This window comes from Sphaeramia orbicularis, chromosome 10, assembly GCF_902148855.1.
Source record: "Sphaeramia orbicularis chromosome 10, fSphaOr1.1, whole genome shotgun sequence".
Classification (NCBI taxonomy): domain Eukaryota; kingdom Metazoa; phylum Chordata; class Actinopteri; order Kurtiformes; family Apogonidae; genus Sphaeramia; species Sphaeramia orbicularis.
The window spans coordinates 14,905,016-14,927,181 of NC_043966.1; the positions used below are offsets into that span (position 1 = coordinate 14,905,016).

Sequence of the window (22,166 nt, forward strand, 5' to 3'; positions counted from 1 at the left end):
TTTTTGGGTTGGGTCATGTACATAATACAGGGTGTCCACAAAGTCTCTTTACAGTTTAAAAAATGTATTACAAAAGCAGTTGATGAGATATGTTAGTTTCTAACCCATAAAGCCCCAGTGCTACTTTTGTGACAGTTCTAAAACTAAATTTCTTTCCATATTTAACCTTTAATGGATTTATCATCCTTTATTATAATATTATGCTTATGTGTTTTGCAGTTTTTTCAGTGAAAATCAGTTATGTTTCTACATAATTTTTTTGATTGTGTGATCTTTGTAACAGCTCCGATTAAAATTGAGGGTTGTTCTATCAGAAAGAGAGGAAACTGAAGAAAATGTGACTTTTTCAGCAAAGATAATAATAACTCAATGTAAAAACAAGTGTCTCCATCCACTGTCATTTATTAAACTCCATGGGTTTCACTGGTGAATCAGTGTTAAAAAAGCTGGAGAAGAAGCTGTATTAGCAGTATTATAACATGCAGTAAATTGTAAATGATTGCTAGATTTTGAAAGATCTAGAAAAGAAAGTGCTCTGGAAAAATGGGCAAACAGACTCACTCACAGCATATTTTCTAACCTTTTTATAGTCAAAATAAAAAAAAAAAAAAAAAAGTCCAGGTGGACCATTTTAGGCTTAGGGTTTAAAGCAGGGGTGTCAAACTCATTTTAGTTCAAGGGCCACATTCGCCCCAATTTGATCTCCAGTGGGCCGGACCAGTAAAATAATAACAGTGAAAAAAGTAAAATTATATTATCAGTTTTACATCTACAAAGTTTCCTTAAAAATCTGAATAACATGAACAACTTGAATTGTCTTAAGAAAAACAAGTGCAATTTTAACAATATTATGCCTCTGTTTATCAGTTTATCATTTACACGTGTGTTACAATCGCACAAAAACATTTAGTAACAGGCAGAATATCGGTAAAATCGCATTTACTTTTCTTAAGACATTTCCGTTTGTTCATATTTGTTCAGGTTTTTCACATTTTTTGTAAAAGTATAGTTTGGTAGTGAAAACATTTTCATGCAATTTTACTCTTTTTTACACCAAAAAACAAAGAAAATTTGAGGTTGTCATTATTTATAGGTTATTGTGATAATATTTTACTGATCTGACCCACTTGAAATCTAATTGGACTGTATGTGTCTGTATGTAGAACCGGAATTAAAATGATTTTGACACCACTGATTGTTAATATCTTCAGTGTAATTTTTGCATTTCACAAATTCATCCCACGGGCTGGACCCTTTGGCGGGCTGGATTTGGCCCCTGGGCCACATGTTTGACACCTGTGGTTTAAAGAGTTAACCCTTTCATGCACGAATTATGAGAAGCTTAGTCAATATTTTTTTCTTGAGTGTTTTTGTTCCTCTTTAGGCATGAAAAAAGCAATGCAATTGATTTTTTTTTTTTTTTATGAACATATTTTTCATGGAGTTACAAAAATGTCCACTCAGCTGGACACCATACATTGAAGTTTTGAAGCGAAGAAACATTTATTTAAAAATCATCATCAGAAAGTGATATACTGTGTGAAAACTATGAAATAAAAGCATTATTAATGCCACTAATTGCTAAATTGCTACTATTTTCTCACATTTGATCACACTCTAATATTAGTTATTACTCATTTCATGGAGATAAAATCCTCCTGAGACCCAGGAAATGGACAGTTTTAGCTTTTTTACATTAAAAATTTGTCTTGATTGGAAACTGCATAATGCAACAGTTTTTTCAGATACATTTTTAAAACTATTTTTATTTATTGATAGATTTTTTTTAATGGAATGTCCTTTATAATGGACAGCATTTTTAAAGTAAAACTGTCAAAGTCTTGTCCCCTACAGAGGACAAAATGCTTTGCTGGGTCTCAGGAGGATATGCAAACAAAAAATAAATAAATATAAAAAAAATTGTTTGTTAATTACAGTCTAATAACAATTAGCAATTGATTTACACTAAAACATGTTACTGCAGATCAGGTTTTTCAAGAACAGCAAAGTTACAGTAATTGTATGAATTGCAGTGTTTTGGATGATGCATAAGAGTCTCGATATGGAACTAAATCAACAAAACCCATGAATAAACAATAGAACAGCCGTAGAATAACTGTCCACTGGAGTGACCAGTATGCATGAAAGGGTTAAAGAAAGTTAAAAAAATAAATAAATAAATAAAAACTTCAATATCTACTTTTCATTTTAAATTTTCAGATTTGTCTATTCATTTGTTGTTGTAATAAATGTGTTAAACTGTAAAGACGCTTTATGGACACCCTGTACAAAAGCTGCTTGGAAAATGTTACAGATATAGTAAGTCTATATTTCTTAAACTCGTGGGCTTTTTTTGTTTGTTTTGTTTTGTACAGTTGAAATGAATGTAAATGTATCCTTTGAAGCAGAGAAGGTAAATGGGAGGTTTTAGCTAGATGTACTGTATTAGTTGTTTGCTCTGCATGAGCTGAGCATGACAGACACACTCACCAATATTCTCTCCTGGATCAGACAAACCTCCAGGGAACTTCCACGCATTCTTTGTCTGAAACACAAGAGCAAAGCGAACCTTTTACATGGGTTGTGACAGATGGCGCTGCTGTAGATGCATCTGAACAGTGTTGTTACCAAGTACACCATATGAAAAAGTCTGTTTTCATCTTGTCTGCCAACAGCTTGAGATAATATTTTCCCTTAGGTGTTTTTTTTCTCAGCTACTTTTTACTTCAGTGGTAATATCTCCTGTAAGGCAGTAGAGAATGACAGTCAGTAGTACATCATGTAACTACACACACACATACATACATGTTAAATGCTCTGATCTGATTCATTCATATTTTATATTTAGTGCCTCACTCTTTAATACGGTGAAGTTTGCGTCTACCAGAACTGTTCCACCACTTATCCTTTATATTTAATTACAATATGCTGCTGATTAAATTATGATGTCAGTGTTGTACATATATTTTTGTAGTTCTTCAAAGTATTTTGTATGCAGCGCTTGTTTTGTCAGAAAAGTATTTCTTGGGTTTTTAAAATCTTGTCAAAAAGGAACAAATGCACTACTACAGCATTTATTTTCATTGCGTTGTCGACAAATTGCTATTTGTTTTGGAGCTGTGTTTGCAAATATGCTGTTAAGAAGAAATAAAGACATTGTGTAACTGTAATGTGTGTTTGTTTTTTGTTTTTTTCGGGGGTAAAATGTCTCATCTCACAGGAGCAGTCAGAGCTAAATGTGAAAGTAATAATGCCAGTGGGTTGTCGGAAAGGACGCCTGCCATACGCAAACTGTTCACACTAAATTTAAAGGGAAATGTTGACTGTGTGTCACTGGACGATGATTGAATTAAACACTCTTACCCATTACGTCATTCAGCTCCCGATGGATGAAATTGCCTTCATCCGCTGGGAATCTGTCGGTTGTCTTTTGTACTGATGCGAGTGCGATAATGTCCTGGTTTGTTTTAGAGTTTTACAGGAAGTTCGTAACCCTTCATGAGCTCTGAACTGGCTCGGTCTGTCAGAGAGACTCCACTGCCAAGGGCCAGACTGTTATAAAGCCCATTTCCAGTAAACAGCTCAATGTGGAGGAGGAGGAGGAGGAGGAGGAAGAGATAAAACACTCCCCACACTTCCAGGCCACTAACTGTTTCCCTCTGCCTCTGATGCATTATATGCCTCCGAGATGCCGCTACATGTAGAGTCAAATGAAAGGGCGGCGACGGGCCAGCTGCACTACTGTCAAGTCTAGTGTGAACTATAATTGTCATCTGACCCAGAGTTTACAGGAAGACTCTCTTTAGTTTTACTGTCAAGACCGAAGAGAAAGAAGAGCAAAGTTTTCTGAAAAGGCTGCAATTCAATACAAACAGGACCAATGTCAATGTATGTCACCGGCATGTTCCATCAAAAATCAGTAACAAGTTGAGTTTGCAAGGTTGTCAAATTCTGCTTTTTAAGGGTCCATCAAAACAGATGAAACCTCATTAAAAATGCAAGTGTTCTAATGACTTTGCTAACCATTGTAGGTATCAATAATATGATACATGAATTGATCCTCCCACATAAAACAGAAGGAAACTGTCCACTGGAATACTTTATAAATGCTTATCCCACCAAAGCCATGTGAAATGTAAAGAAGTGCCAAAGAGCTGACAACATTACAATGACAAAAAAAAAGGACCATTGGCCCTGTAGCTCACAGCATGTTCTGTCTAGAATCAATAACAAGTTGAATTTGCGAGCTTATCAAATTCTGCCGCTATGTTAGAATCTTGTGGTTTTGATACAGGAACTCAATCTCCCAGTAGAAGCGGGTGGTACTTTCACTAGAGGAGAACTCAACTAATTAAATAAAATTCCATATATGACTTCCTATCAGTGCTCAATAGTCACTATATTGATATTTGTAACCATTTCCATTTTATAAACCATCAAAATATGGACCATTATAAGTAAAGGCAAATTTAGAATATTTAAAATTACTTGTCAAAAATTCCAAAATCTAAATTTCTCAAAACCGTGAACAAACTTTATAGACATTGACCCAACGAAGCTACAAATAAGATTTGAAATAAATGCAATCAGTAGTTTTGTTGGAGAAGATGTCTGAAGAAATTGCTAATGAAGACGATGATGAAGACGAAGATGGTGCCTTCACAATAGCTCATGGCCTGTGAGCTACGAATGTTGGACCACATAAGGATTTTAATCATTTTAATTCATATTGCGTTGTTGGACTTTACATATTAAAGTAGTACAGATTATAACACTAATGCTGAGTAGAACTGTCACAATAATGACATTTTAAGCTCCTTTTCCACCAACATTCCCAGGAACTTTTATTCCCAGGTAAATAACTTTACCTGGGTAAAATTATTCCATGTAATCTGTGTGGTTTGCGTTTCTACCGCATCTCAAAGTTCCTGAAAAGTCTAAGGAGCAAGATGAACATGTTCTTTTGGGCGTATTCATCAAATGGACCTCATCATCCATCTCTTCTCATAGCTTCTGTTCTTTTGCTTTAATTTCCAAATGATCAAAACATAAAGGAAACAAAGTTTGTTGAAATGGAATAAATATGTTTGCAGCTGCCACGGGATTAAACATTGTGGGTGAATGTGAGTGCGGGACGCTACAAGTGTGTTCCACCAATCAGTGTACTTCAGCGCACACCCCTGCCCCAAAGAATTCTGGGGTATCTGAGAAGTCCTACCCCCTAACAGGAACTCTTTCCAGGGAAAGTTGAGGGAAAGGTTTTCCCCTGGTAATTTTGGTGGAATGAGGTTTTCCCAATCCCAAATCAGATAAGGCCAAAATTATTATTACATGTCAAAATTTAATTAGAAAAAATGAGTAAAATACTTGTTTCATCCCTTAAGAGAAATCCCAATTGACCAGTAAGTCTATAGATGATAAAACTGTTTAACGGACTGTGAAGCCCTTTGAGGTGAATGTTTGGTTTGTGGTGTTGAGTTACATACAGTAAATAAAATTAAATAGAAAAATAAGGGTAAAATAAAAAGTGAGCGATTCATTATTTACATATTAGCAGTTACATTGGGGCGTGATAATAAAATTAGTATTTGTTGTAGTCGTAAAATAGCCTGTATTTTACATCCAATGGGTGGCATCTGGAAATGATTTAAACCAGTGATCATTACCAAATGTTTGATTTATCTGCAGATAATTGTACACTTTACCCAAGTTTTAATATATTTAATTTCTGACCAACAGAAGAGGTGGATTAAATGTTGTCTAAAACTTTCTAAATTTGCAGCATCATTGTGCAATCACATCCCGGTCTAAAGCGAGTCGTGTGTATGTGTTTTAAAAGACGCCTGTTGTGAAACGACCTCGTAACAACTCGAGTCCTACAGCGGAGCTCTGTGAGCGCCGACACAGAAACACACTCACAGAGTTGTTTTAGTGCATTTAGCTTGTGTAAACAGCCTGTTTACTTGAGGTCAAATGATGGAGCGTGGAGCCAAGTTAAGTGTGAGAGGAGCCGAAGTCCGAGAGGATTTCCACACAAGTCTGGATCAACAGAGGCAACACAGAAGTGACTGAATAAACACAACGGATCCCAGATATTTGAGCAGCAGATAAATGGTCACTGAGGATGGATGGATGCTTGGGGCTGCCTTAGGAAACTGCAAAAATGAACTTTTACCAGACAAAACGAGCCCTTGTTTTTTAAAGAAATGTGTCATTCTACCAACCAACAACCTGTACTGTCCGACATTTTGAAATCCCACTCTATTGTAAATATCTACAGGGTGGGGAAGCAAAATTTACAATATTTTGTGGCAGGGATTGAAAGACAGTGTATGACCAGTTAGTTTATTGAAAGTCATGAGAATTTAAATCTTCAAATCGTATTTTACTGCATTTCTAACGGTCTTATTGTCTACCTCAAGTTCAGTTGCCATTTTTCTCATGGATTTGGTTGGATCCTTTAGGATTTTGGATTTGAGAGCTTTAATAAAAGCTTTGGTACCTTTTTTGTTGCTTCCTCCATTTCCAGACTTTCTCGTAATAGTTTTGCTCATAGTCATTCTCTTCTTTCCATTATAAACAGTCTTTATGGACACTCCAACTATTTTTGAAATCTCCTTTGGTGTGACGAGTGCATTCAGCAAATCACACACTCTTTGACGTTTGCTTTCCTGATTACTCATATGGGCAAAAGTTTCTGAAAAGGTATGGATAATAGTGTTAGGTATGATTATGACATCAATATATGTTTGGTTTCAAAACAATTGACGTAGTGCCCGCTGAGAAAAAACAACTAAATGTTCATTGTAAATTTTGCTTCCCCACCCTGTATATATTCTATAGAGTTTTATTATTTACTACTGTTAGTACTATTCTTATATTCAAGGTCAAGGTTACTTTATTTATACCCGTAGGCAGATTTGTTTTGCAGTCTAGGTGATTGCCTTGGCATTACAACAACACATACATTGAACATGCAAGACAGGCACTGGATCACGCTTACAGACAGGACAAAAAGTGTTCAGTGTTCCATCATTCATCGGTATAGCAGCATGGATAAGTAAAAGACTAAAATAAATAAGATCCAATAAATAAAAACAAGATGCAATAAAACACAATAAAAACCAGAAAAGATAAGAACAATCCAGGATAAAAACCAGGATAAGAACATACAATTAAAAAATTTAAGAATTTAAAAATTTGAAGTCACAATAATAATAAAATAGAGCAAAGAAATGGAATAAATAACTAAATAAGTTAGTAAAGTGCAATGTCACTATTTCTTATTGAGCTCAGTGACAGCGACAGGAACAAAGCTGTTTTTATAAACGCTGTGAACGCTAAGAACCTCCGTCCAGAGGAAAGGAGCTGAAATTCACCTCGTAAAGGATGGGAGTCATTAATAAGAACTGATGAAGCCATCCTCTGGACCTGTTTAGTGTACAGGGAGGCGGGACAAGACTGGGACTCACCAATCAGGTGACTGGACCATCTGACTATTTGATTCAGTGAGTTTTTCTCTGCAACTGAGGTCTGATCGAACCACGCCACCAGACAAAAAGATAAAACAGACTCAATAAAAGAACAATAAAACAGAGTTAAAATGGTTCGGTCAGTGTGGAAGTGTGCCAGTTTCCTGAGGCAGTGGAGGCGCTGATGGCCTTTTTTACACACAGATCTACAGTTTTCATTAAAACTCAGTTTTTCATCAATTATCGTCCCAAGATATTTGTACGATTGCACTTGTTCTATAGTCTGACCTTTAATTAAAGTGACTCTGTGCTTGTCCTGTTTTTTTCTAAAATCAATGATCATATCTTTTCAATGATCATGTTGTTTTGTCCTTTATGCTATTTTTATGCATGCACATTTTTTCTTGCACTTCATTCTGTTGCTGCCCCGACCAGTTAATTTCCCTGTTGTGGTATCAATATGTATGTTTTTTATTTATTTATTTATTTATTACAGTTGTTCTATGTCTTTTAATCTATTCCTGTATTTTACTCTGTTATTTTGGTTTTTATTTATTTTTCTGTACAGCACTTTGGTTCACTGTGGTTGTTTTATAGTGCTGTACAAATAAAGTTGGATTGGATCAATAAAGTCTAATCTAATCTAATCTAACATAATATAACAATACCTACTGCAATATCTGTTTTATAAGGATATGTTTGGTTTCTTAAGGGGAATTGTTATGTCAAAACGGGCTTTACTTATACAAGACTCATAAACTCTGTTCATTTAATTGAGGTTGTTTCCATCTGGTCACAGATTTAATCTTCCAAAACCAGATTTAAGATGTAATTTATCCCTTCAGACCTTCTGAATAACACTATTCTGTGTTTTGTGTGAGCTGTTTATGTGTTGGTTGTTGGTGAAGGTTTTATTTACTACTGGCTGTGCAACAAACTGCCCTTATATAATAATGATTACTTACCTGATCTTAAAGTAATTTATTCTGACAATCCTCATCTCACGATACACTTATAAAATATTTTCACCTCGTCTCATGAACTGATTGTGATAAACTGATTTAGTCTTAACAGATAAAGTGTAACTTGGACTCAGTGTGTAATCATCAGTAATTACCTGGTCAAAGGCAAGGTTATTATCGTTAATGAAAACTAAGGAGATGACAAAAACTAGAATTGAAAAAACATTTTTGTTAACTGAAATTAATAAAAACTATAATTAACGCAAAAAACAATAACTGAAACTGCATTGTCTGCTTACAAAACAAGCTAAAATGTATAAAAATTATGGATAAAATTCCTATCGTTTTCATCTTTGTCAATGTCGAATTGATATGAAATCGATTTATTTCACTCAAGCAGTTTTAGCTGCTGGCACCAGACGTCACTTCTCCTCACTTGTCACTTAGAGTCGTCTTTTCGTTCCCACTCTACCTGGCAACATGGAGACTAAAATTGGGAGGTGAGGAAGATAAAAGATATGAAAAAAGTAATACTAAACTAAAACTAAGCATTTAGAAAAAAACAAGAACTAATAAAAACTAGTAAATCGGCTCTAAAAACTAATTAAAACTAGCTGAATTAGAGAAAAAAAATGTCAAAACTAACTAAAACTAAACTATAATGGAAAAATCCAAAACTGTTATAACCTTGGTCAAAGCTGATTATTGACGTGTATAAATAGGAATATAGGAATATATAGGAATATAGGGAATAGGAATAGGAATACGCCATAATGTGTATGAAAACTAAATTATTCCAAATTTACAGGCAACAGTGTATAAATCAGGCCATCTTTAGTGAATGAGTTAGTATCAGGGTGTTTTTGGGACAAATTTACCTTATTTCTGTCTTGGACAACCAGGACTTTCCCACTGGACTCATCAACAACTGCCCCTAAACAGAAAAAAAAAGTATTTTATTGACACATTATACACAACTTATTGACATGTTGCAGTACATTAGTAGTAAGTGTGAAGATAATTTGAAGGGGGATCTGTTGGCAGTGAAGTGCAGAGTTAATTATTAGGTTGAACATTAAACCTGCAGTGTTTTGCCTTGAGCCCAGTCTGTTTACGAAGCAGGCGACTCAACAGCTGCCTCCTCTGTTTGTAGTCGCTAACACATTTCTGCTGTTACACATTAATCAAGTCTGCAGGGAAAAAGAGTCAGACAAAACAAACCTGGGCTCATTATAATGGGGAGGATGTGGACATTTATTTAGATTGAGTCATGATTCATTTGTCACACGAAAAGCAAAAACAAAACAAAAAATAGGACCAATGGCCCTGTAGCTTACCGGCCAAATTAAAAGCTTTGGAAAATGTATCCAGATGCCATTTATTATCACCCAGCTATGTGTATTTATTCTATTACAGAAATAGCTCATGTTTTGGTCATATTCCAATCAGATCTGTAAAAAATTAAAATTCCAACTTGATATCATTGATATTTACTGATTTATTGGATCAATCCACTTCCTATCTCTTACAATGGGAAAATTTTTCAAAGTCGCACCAAATCCAGAATCAGATCTGGATCGAAATAATTTCAATACCTTGTGTTGACATCATCATACAGAAGCTGTATGCCAAGTTTGAAGTCAATCAGAACTGGAGTTTGGGAGAAAAAGATTATTGAAATTTTTTCCCCATAAGAGCCCATGTAAAATTTTCCGTAAGTTCCCGGATCCAGAAGAAGATCCTGATCAGCATGTGGACATTATGTTTTGGTCATCTCCCCATCAGGGCTGGACTGTAGAAATTTACACTTGATATCATTTATATTTACTGAGTTATTGCATTGATCCACTTCCTATCGCTTATAATGGGGAAATTTTTCAAAGTGGCACCAAATCCAGAATCAGATCCGGATCCAAATACTTTCACTAATTTTTGTTGACATCATCATAAAGAAGCTGTATACCAAGTTTGAAGTCAATCGGAATTGTAGTTTCGGAGAGGAAGACGATTGAAAATTTTTGTAACGGACGACAAACGACGACGACAGACGCCGCATGACGACAATAGCTTACAGCCTGTTGGTCGGTAAGCTAAAAACTAAGTATGTGATTGTGAAAATTAATATTGTTGGTTTCAGATGAGCTAATGTAGGTCCGCTCTGTGGTACTGACAGACAGAAATGACGCATGACAACAATAGCTTATGGCCTGTTGGTTGGTAAGCTAAAAATCCACGATGATTTAAGTTTCTGAAGAGAATCAGTAACAGTTTTAACAAAAGACAAGTTAAGATCATTTTCTATGTAAAAATACCAATAGAGCAATGTAAGGGTAAAAATCCAGCAAGAAAATATATGATGTAAAGTAATCAAAGTAAAAGCCTTTGGGACAGTATGGAAAATGCAAATTAAAACAGACAGAATGATATTAAAATCTACTCTGACTTGTATTTCAGTGTGTGTTTCATTGTATTATACTGTATGTTTTGTTAGATCCATTTCATTTGATTTTGTTTTCGTTCTGTGTTCCTACTCTTGCCTACAGACATGAGGTCTCGGGTTGTCACCAAAACACTGACACTGCAGATAAGAGCAGCAGAAATGAGTTTCCTCCTCAGGGTGACGGGTGGAATTTTCACCTTCAACTATTTTCTCACACATTTGTTGACAAACCTCCGATCTTTTCACCATATTTGTGTCTGAAGGAGTGATTCTCAACTGGTGGGTCACAAATCTGTTTTCAGTGGGTCACAGGCCTTTGGGCAAAAAAATAATGTTAAGAAAAAAATCCTGTGTTTTATATTTTATGGAGCTGAGCACTGGCCAGTCACACACACCCCAACAGTAGGTGGTGGTAATGTGTGGTAATGTTAATAAAAACCATACATTTCACAGCATATAAGAAGACCCAAATCATGGCAAAACTCTGGTATGACAAAGACTACATCAGATGTGGTTTTACTTACACTGAGGACAAAAACCTCAGTGGGTTTACAGGGTGGGGAAGCAAAATTTACAATGAACATTTAGTTGTTTTTTCTCGGCAGGCACTACGTCAGTTGTTTTGAAACCAAACATATATTGATGTCATAATCATACCTAACACTATTATCCATACCTTTTCAGAAACTTTTGCCCATATGAGTAATCAGGAAAGCAAACGTCAAAGAGTGTGTGATTTGCTGAATGCACTCGTCACACCAAAGGAGATTTCAAAAATAGTTGGAGTGTCCATAAAGACTGTTTATAATGGAAAGAAGAGAATGACTATGAGCAAAACTATTAGGAGAAAGTCTGGAAGATACTATTAAAGAAGAATGGGAGAAGTTGTCACCCCAATATTTGAGAAACACTTGCGCAAGTTTCAGGAAGCGTGTGAAGGCAGTTATTGAGAAAGGAGGAGGACACATAGAATAAAAACATTTTCTATTATGTCAATTTTCTTGTGGCAAATAAATTCTCATGACTTTCAATAAACTAACTGGTCATACACTGTCTTTCAATCCCTGCCTCAAAATATTGTAAATTTTGCTTCCCCACCCTGTAATTCTAGAATAAGTGACTGAATGCACTTTTAATTTTTAACTAAGTGCACTTTTTAGTTTTGGTTAAAACGTACCTAATTTGTTGTTAAAGGGAATATTTCCATATTTAGCATCACCAACTGCTGGTCAGTTTGGTTTGTCATTAAACTTGTCTTCTGTGTTTTCATACTGTGATGTTCTATATTATCTCAGGTTCAAAACATCTTTTCATTAAATACATTTAAGAAGTTTAACTCTGATCAGTTTGTCATTGATGGGTGATAGTAGGTCCTGAAGCCAGACCAGTTGAGAACCACCGGTCTAAAGGACTAGACCAGGGGTGTCAAACATGTGACCCGGGGGCCAAATCTGGCCCGCCAATGGGTCCAATCCGGCCCACAGGATGAATTAGTGAAACACAAAATTTACACTGAAGATATTAACGATCAAGGATGTCAAAATAATTTTAGGTCAATCCAATCTAAAGTGGGTCAGACCAGTAAAATACGATCATAATAACCTATAAATAATGAAAACCACAATTTTTTCTCTTTGTTTTAGTGTAAAAAAAAAAAAAAAAAGTAAAATTACACAAAGATGTTAACATTTACAAACTAGCCTTTTACAAAAAATTTGAAAAACCTGAACAAATAAGAACAACCTGAAATGTCTTAAGAGAATTAAGTGTAATTGCACCAATATTCTGTCTGATATTAAATGTTTTGTGCATTTGTAGATCCACTGTGATCTGTATGTTGTAATTAACATGTAAAAATGAGAAGCTGAGGCCAAATAATGGCATAAATTGTTAAAATTGCACTTTTTTCTTAATAAATTTCATTTTGGTCATGGTTGTTCATGTTTTTCCACATTTTTTGAAGGATGTAAAAATTTTGATAATATAATTTAACTTTTTTCACTCTAAAACATAGAAATTAGACATACACATTTTGGAACTGATATTATTTTTGTATTATTGTGTTATTATTTTAATCATCTGGCCCACTGCAGGTCATATTGGGTCGTATGTGGCCCCTGAACTAACATGAGTTTGACACCCTTGGACTAGACCTTTCATGGATGCTTTATTTGCACCACATGACGTTTATATTAATCTGTTTTAAAGTGAACTGTTACTTCTTATTTTCAGGAGTACAACACCAAGTCATGTAATTCCCATAGTAAATAACTTGCACGGTCCTAAGCAAAACAGGTTTGCTGACTTTTTTCCATTTTAATTCATTATTTTAACTCATTACAAGCTCTAAACTGTGTGTGTTCCAACATTTTCTTGAATTAATTGGTTGAATGTGAGGATTTTATGTATATCTAAATGAAATGAAGTCGACTGAGCAAAACATGAAATCTGTTGTGTTGAAACACAAGTCAATGTACATTTTTTATCACTGCTTTCATTTTTAACGAGCTTTTTCCGTTTCTTACTTGAATTTGTATAGATAAGATAAGACTTTATTTATCTCACCATGGGTAAATTTCACAGTTTACAGCTGCAACAAACAACATGTAAGTGCAGAGAAAAAGACACTTACAAAAACCACAAATGAGTAAAAAATGAAATATAAAGAGAAAAATAAGAAATTTGGTATTTATATAAATATAGAAATAGAATTAAAAAATTAAATACTTACATTATGGTTGCACATGCACATGGTGTGATATGGGGGGGGTTACTGAGAACTGTATGTCACCTCTTTAGTGAATAGTAAAGTGTCAGTGTCGTTGCAGTGTGTTACTGTTGTTTCTGCAGGACATGGAACTAGTTTGGACTTTTTCCACTATGACACACACGGACAGTTCAATCTGGGGGCTCATTGTATGATTAATAGGAGAAAAAAAGTGAAAAAAAAAAAAAAAAGTTCTGATCCACATCTGTTTTCAGTCGTTTTTCCTCTAATCCTTGGATTTGGGGGAAATATTGGATGATTTAAACATTCCTGAAATTAAATCATGAGGGACGTTTAAAGGGAAAAATGACTTTGGAGCTGTTACCTGTAAGGCTGAACACACACTGACCTTTGTTATGTTCATTTATACTGATGTCAGACACTGCTCCAACCACTTTATTGCATAATTGCACATATTGCAAATGTCACTTTAAATCAATAACTTCTATTACCAATACCTCATCTGTTTACCTTCACTGTTGCACCTTTGTTGTCTATTTATTGTCTGCTGTTTATTGTTATATTCTATTTTTATAGTTATATATATATATATATATATATATATATATATATATTTTTTTTTTTTTTTTTTTTTTTTTCCCTATTTTTTTCTACTACATTCGTTTTGCACCGTGGGGCCTTTCACTCTTGTAACTTCAGTTTTCTGTATGCAGTATACATATGGCAAAAAAACTGACAATAAAGCTGACTTTGACTTATTTTGTTGTGCATATTTCAATGTTTTCTTATACGTACGTGCATGCATTTTATTATTGGAACCGTTTTGAATATTCTGCGTGTAGATTTCTGAAATGATCTGAACTTGCTGTTTTTCCATTCTTGTGACACTTCACGTATGAACCGAGATTGAAACTTCTTCTCGATGCAGTCGGCCCACGCACTTTACAGTAACTACGGACAAACTTTTCCAACAAGTATGAACTGCCTGTGTATCTTTTCTTTTTTTCCACCTCTTTAATATCTGAATGCATGAAGACTCAATCTGCTAAAACAGCAGGAGGCTAAAATAAAAAGTCGCGTTTGAAGCCAAATTCTTCACTTTTCTGAGTCAAAACAGAGAATGAGTGACTCAGCTGTACTTGTGAATGATGTGGACATCCCACTTCGACATTTAACATTTTTCTGTCCTGTTGGAGTGTTTTTTTTTCTTTCAATAGGTAATGACTAAGAAAGGCAGCTATGTGCTTCTGCTGACAGCCCAGGATGAGGAGGAGGGAAAACAAGCCACTTTCTTTTCCGGTGGTACGTCTGAGCGACCGGGACGGGCCTCCTTAAATGAATGTCACAGATGTGTAAAGAGGGATGGGTCGTCTTAAAGGCCCGACTTGGACTTCTAAGTGGAAATTGATGTCATCCCTGATCCCGGTGCCATATGGCGCTTCACAGGAGGAGGCCTGGTCGCTGCTAAGGGAGGCTATCATTATGTAGCCTTTAGTCCAGGAAACTACATGCTCACGAGGAGTAGGAGAAAAAAATAAATAAAAAAACGCAACAGGAATATTAAGACAAAAAGCTCAGAATGAACTGAGCCTTCTGTAGTGAAACAGTGTTAACCCTTTATAGGACACACATAGAAATACTCTGAAATTCTAAATTACGACCTTAATGTTTGATTAAAGGACATAACAAGACTTTATTACTTTTGTGAAATTGTACACATTTTTTTATTGTCATGTGGAAAATCAGGCTCAATGAAGTTACCATATTTGGTTTCTTACCCATATGTTACAAAAAAGAAAAAAAAATCCAAGAAGTATCTATTTAAAAAATACAAGAAAAAGGCATGTATGGTGAAAGGAACATGTATTCTAGAACATTCGACCATCATAAGTGCTGATCCAGACCCCTGTCCACATCCACATTCTCCCTTTGAACATCAGTCCTTACATTAGTACCATTACTTCATGGTACCTAACAAAGCAGGTCCACTCACTGTTCATGCAGAGGTGGACCTTACAGACCCTGGAGACCACACTGGACCTGAGATTGTTGCCACACTGGCCTCACTTTAACTGTTGCTCTCACTGTCTTGTAATGCATGCAGAAATTGCCAAAAATAGTCACTTGTTCGATAAAGGGTTAATTGCTTTGGGTTCCAGTTAACGTCTGTAAATAAAAATATATCCTGTCACTTTACCGAATACTCAATTTTACAAAAATTGTAGATTCACTGTAATATCCTCCTGTCCTCTGTAGGGGACAAGAGGTTCACAGCTTTTCTTAACCCGTAAAGACCTGAACAGCCACTGTCGACCTAAACCATCTACTGATTTAAACTGTTTAATACCTGCTGATCCACTAATTCTATCAATCCATGTAAATAATTGGTGTAAAATACAGTTTGTCATCTTTCATGGTCATCAGATATGACCCATTTGGACGTTCAGAGGCTCCGTAATGAACATGGAAACACCATCATCTTCTACAACATTGATTCACTAGTGAAACCCATAGAGTTGGATCAGTGACAGTGGATGGAGACACTTGGATTATGTTCAGTTAATGATATACAGTATTTTCCTGAAGAAGTAACTTTTTCTTCAGTTTTCTCTGATTCTGATATAGTAACCTTCAATTATAGTCTGAGCTTTTATGAACATCTACATAATCAGTGAATTAAATATTGGAAAATATCTTACTTTTACTGTAAAAATACAAAATACAGAGAATAATATTATGATAAATGGTGATAAATCACTTAAGAAAAGTTAAATAAAGAGAAAAAACTATTTTGAAGCTGACACATAAGTAGCACTGGGTCTTTATGGGTTAAAAAAAAAAAAAAAAAAAATCCTCTCCACTGCAAAGGGCATTCCATTAAAAAAAAAAAAAATTAAAAAGTACCTGAAAAAACTGTTGCATCATGCTCTGTAAAAAAAAAAAAAAAAAAACTTTTACTTTTCTGGGTCTAAGGAAGATATTTTGTGACTGTACACATTTCACTACTAACCATCAAAAATTGACTGAACAGTAAACTATGAAATTCATTTTGTCAAACATGTTATATCAACAAAAGTTAAACGCCAATTTTGTTATGTCAAATTAAATATTTGGCGAAACCAGGTACAAAACTGGTGAATTCTCCAGTCAGATGGTATTGAGAAGAACAAACATATCCCAGTGTCCAAAAGATTTCATCAGGAAATGATGTAAACAAGAGACAAAATACAGTAAAACATTGTAGAAAATATTAATAAGCATGCAGAAAAGGCTTAAGACTACATGATTTCTATCTCTAGGATGATTACAGTCTTTAATTTTGTCACATTTTACTATAGTTGTTTTTTTTAATATTTTAAATGGTTTTAATAGTCATGTTGACTCTTTGTATTGATTCTCTATCCTTTATCGCAACTAATTTCCCATGTTCTATCTGTAATAACGTCCTAATTTTATTTGTTAGCTTTTCTATTGTTTCCAGAATCAACTGTTTTTCATCACTATTTCCCTTTTTTCACTGTTATATTGCAAATTAAGCCTTCACCTCAATAAATTCTGGGATAAAATAAAGGTTATACATGTACACTACTGTGCAAAAGTCTTAGGCCAGCATAAGGTTTGTTCTTTAAACAAGACTATGACCATACATATGAACTGTAGCAATAAAACAGGAAGATACAACAAATACGAAAACAGCATTAAACGTAAAATGCATTTCAGAAAAATATATGAATATTGTAGAAACTATATGGGATCATCTGGACAGAGAAAAGGATAAAAAAAAAAACTTTAAAAGCCTCTGTGACGTTCAGAGGGTGTGTAATATAACACAAGATTAATGAAGAAAACGTTCAACAGTCGACCCTAGAGAACTGAAGATTTACTGAAACCAAATGGAAGTCACACTAATACTGATACTGTGTGTGTGTGTGTGTTTCACATATTTACTGCATATTTCTTGTTAGACATAAAGACACACACCCATAAAACCCTGCAAAAACAACCAAACTAAAGGCAGCCTAAGACTTTTGCACAGTACTGTATAGAAATATTCTCATATTCTTAATACATTTAATTTTATTTATTTAACCTTTAGTTAACCAGGTAAGTTAGTTGTCCTTGAGAGCCACTATCCTGCACGTTTTAGATGTTTCCCTCTGCCAGCACGCTTGACAGTCGTTATTAGGCTTCTACAGAGCTTGATGATAGGTTTATCATTTGAATCAGGTACGATGGAAGAGGGATACATCTAAAACATGCAGGATAGTGGCTCTCGAGGACCAGAGGACCAGGGTCCTAGATGGACGCCTAAGTGGTCCATGCATCATACACATGCTGAACATGAACCAGTATGGCAGCTCAGAGCAGCGTCACAGGTACAAAGCCACAGTTGGAAGATTTTCCATCTTCTCTAAGGTCTCCAATTTTGGAGCATTTGGGTTTCCCTGTCAGTTATGTCAACAGAGGGAGGCAAATCGACAAAACAAGAGCGGTGTGCCGGCATTGTTTCATGAAGATGGGTTATATTTCTAGTAACTTGTCAAATTTCATTATGCATTTAAAACCACACCAGCCAACCGTTAATATTACCGCTGTAACCCAATTTTACTTCAATAAAGTTTTTTTTTAATGACTCTGGTCTCCTTCACTGTACTGAATATGTAAATCAAAAATGTATCCAACTGAAAACCCCTGCACCGAAAACATACCGAGCCAAAATTTTTCTGTACCGTTACATCCCTACTCAGCACTTCTGTTGTGATAATGTTCTAAAACACATGTTCCTTTCACCACATATGTTTTTCTGGTATTTTTACCTCCACCAAGGACGGCGAAGGTTATGTTTTCATCAGGGTTTGTCTGTCTGTCTGTCTGTCTTTTAGCAATATAACTCAAAAAGTTAGGGATGAATTTTGATGAAATTTTCAGGAAAAGTTGATACTGGCACAAAGAACAAATGAATAAATTTTGGTGGTGATCAAGGGACAGGGATGGGGGGGGTGTTTGTTTGTTTGTTTGTTTGTTTGTCTGTCTGTTAGCAAGACAACTCAAAAAGTTATGAAAGGCAAAAAAATAAAATTATAATTAAAAAAAAAATGTTATGGAAGGCATTTGATGACATTTTCAGTAAATGTTGATACTGGCACAAGGAACAAATGATAAAATTTTGATGGTGATCTGCCTGGGCAGAGGTCTGCACTCTCAGAGTACTTTTCTAGTTCATATATAATTCTTGGATTTTTTTTTTTATTTATTCATTTTTTTGCCACTTACAGGTAAGGAATCAAATATGGTAACTTCACTGACCTTGATTTTCTACATAACAGTAAAAAATGTTGAACAATTTCACAAAAGTAATAAAGTCTTGTTATGTCCTCCAATAACACACGAAGGTTGAAATCTTGCCTTTTAGAGTATTTCTATGTGTGCCCTTTCAAAGGTTAAATACTCTTGTGATCAGAGTAATCTGTACATTTATGTGTCAGTGTATTAAGTTTCTATTCGTCAGGGCTCTGAAGTGTATCCACCTCCAGCTGGATTGAGGAAACTCAGACAAGATCTACGACTAAAACACTCTTAACCCTGTTGTAAAGGTTTAAGTAGAGTTTATGTCCACAGAGGGAACAGACAGTGTGTGTTCTGTCTTAGATCAGGATGTTACAGATAATATGAACATGACTCAGGACAATAACCGTAAACAACAATCCCATCACCCTGGCATGTGCTTATTTCAGGTTCTTGGGCTGAGTTTCATCATTGTTTGTGAGGGGGACAATCTGGCAACAAAAGGGGGAATTTTTGGGACCCGTTCCACTCGGAGGGATGCTGTGGACATGTTCTGACATGCTTCAAGTGCATCCACTCCTCAGAGGAGGTCCACACAGCACTGTGCCCCCTGGTGGACGATCAGAAAACTGGCACCAAGAGAAAAGGTCAGCCGCTCCTCCCAGAGCCACACTGCTTTACTGCAATTTAGTTTTATTCATCTTCTTTATTTTGTCCTGCATTTTTAACTATTTTATATTGTGTAAGTTTATTTGTTTGCTAATTTATTTCAGCTTACACCTATATGCCTGTGATTTTTGCAGTGTCAATTTTATCCGTCAGGCTTCCTACAAGTTACATTTAAAACATTTTAAGACCTTTTCAAGACTACTTAGAACAGAATTTAATGCCCTTTTCACGGCCATATTGTCAAAAATTTGTGAGTCCTAGAAAAAAAAAAAAAAAGTATTTATTCACTCCAAGACCCTGAGTCTATTGTCACTGTGGGCTGCAAAGTTAGTGATAATTGGTTCCTAATTTCACTATAAATTGTCAGATTGGAATGAGTGGAACTGAGTAGAATAACGTTACTTTCTTTGCAGTTTGAACGTTTAACAGACACATTTAACCCATAAAGACCCAAACATCCACTGGCAACCAAAATCATTTACAGATCTAAACTGTTTAATACCTGTTGATCCATTAATCCTATCAATACATGTAAAAAAATTGGTGTAAAATGCAGTTTGTCATCTTTTCGTGGTCATCACATATGACCCATTTGGACGTTCAGAGGTTAGTGTAGTTACCGTGGAAACACTGTCATCTTCAACAACATTGATTCACCAGTAAAAGTCATGGAGTTGGATCAATGACAGTGGATGGACACACTTAGTTTATTTTCAGTTAATTATTTATTGCACTAAAAAAAATAATATTTTTTTCTTCCGTTTTCTCTGTTTTTGATAGAAAAAAAAAATCAAGTTTAATCTGAGCTTTTTTTAACATCTACATGATCAATAAATTAAAGACAGGAAAATACCTGATTTTCACTTAAGACTACAAAACACAGCACATAATATATGAAAAAATGTTAATGATAAATAGGTTAAAAATAGAGAAAAATGTATTTGGGAACTGCCACAAAAGTATCACTGGGTCTTTATGGGTTACACACAGTACAGCCAACAAGTTTATGGTAACATAAGGCCTACCATATCAAATTTAACACCTTTTAAAGACTTTTTTAAGGTATTAAATGCATATTTGTGAATTCAAGACTTTTAAGACTTTTTAAGGCCCTGAAGGAATCCTGTCTCTATGAACACTGAGCAAAAATATAAACGCCCCATGTGTACTATTTGTGTAACATGAGATGTGCAGTCTTAAATGGGCTCCTGACAGGGTTGCGGTGGTGCTGGAACATATCCCAGCTACCTATGGGTGAAACCAGGGTACATCCTGGACATGTCTCCAATTCATCACAGGGCCGACATATAGAGACGAACAACCAATCACTCTCACACCCATATGGCCAATTTTTGTAGCTTAAGCCAATGAACTTAAAAGTGCATGTTTTTGCACCAGCTCTTAATTTACTGGTTATTATGATAGTATTTCACTGGTCTGATCCACTTTAGATCATACAGTCGTGGAAAAAATTATTAGACCATCAAATGTCATCAAAAACAATGGTTATGCAATCAAGTACTAACTCCTGTGTGTATCATGTGACTAAAACAGACAGAAAAGAAAACATGGAATTCCTAAAACCCTGTTTTTGTCAGTACAATGTCATAGATATTGATGTAAGAACTGAAGTGATTTTGGTTATTATCAAGAAAAACATGGAAAATGGATAGATATCAGCTCTGAAATTAAACTCTTATGATCTATTTTGGTTGTCATCATTATATTTGTCCAAACAAATGTACCTTTAGTTGTACCAGGCAAAAAATAAACAAGAAAATGAAGAAAACAAGGGTGGTCTAATAATTTTTTCCTCGACATATAGAAACGAACAACCAATTACTCTTACATTCATATGGGCAATTTTTTTAGCTTAAGCCAATGAACTTAAAAGTGCAAGTTTTTGCACTAGCTCTTTATTTACTGGTTATGATAGAATTTCACTGGTCTGATCCACTTTAGATCATACAGTCGTGGAAAAAATTATTAGACCATCAAATGTCATCAAAAACAATGGTTATGCAATCAAGTACTAACTCCTGTGTGTATCATGTGACTAAAACAGACAGAAAAGAAAACATGGAATGCCTAAAACACTGTTTTTGTCAGTACAATGCCATAGATATTGATGTAAGAACTGAAGTGATTTTGGTTATTATCAAGAAAACCATGGAAAATGGATAGATATCAGCTCTGAAATTAATCTCTTATGAGCTATTTTTGTTGTTATCATTATATTTGTCCAAACAAATGTACCTTTAGTTGTACCAGGCATTAAAATGAACAAGAAATTGAAGAAAACAAGGGTGGTCTAATAATTTTTTCCTTGACATATAGAAACGAACAACCAATCACTCTCATATTCATATGGGCAATTTTTGTAGCTTAAGCCAATGAACTTAAAAGTGCATGTTTTTGCACCAGCTCTTAATTTACTGGTTATTATGAAAGTATTTCACTGGTCTGATCCACTTTAGATCATACAGTCGTGGAAAAAATTATTACACCATCAAAAGTCATCAAAAACAATGGTTATGCAATATAAGTCCTAACTCCTGTGTGTATCATGTGACTAAAACAGACAGAAGAGAAAACATGGAATGCCAAAA

The 22,166-nt window shown here is 35.0% G+C and overlaps 1 protein-coding gene across 1 annotated transcript in view; it reads right to left on the reverse strand.

Annotated features, from left to right (window-relative positions):
- The window catches only part of nudt6 (nudix (nucleoside diphosphate linked moiety X)-type motif 6), a 29,258-nt gene that overhangs the window by 1,361 nt on the left and 5,731 nt on the right, over positions 1-22,166 (reverse strand). The window contains exons 3-4 of the mRNA XM_030145124.1: positions 9,313-9,368; positions 2,491-2,545 (exon numbers count right to left, since the gene is read on the reverse strand). Of these exons, the coding sequence (XP_030000984.1) occupies positions 2,491-2,545; positions 9,313-9,368 (111 nt within the window). The remainder of the gene's footprint in view (positions 1-2,490; positions 2,546-9,312; positions 9,369-22,166) is intronic.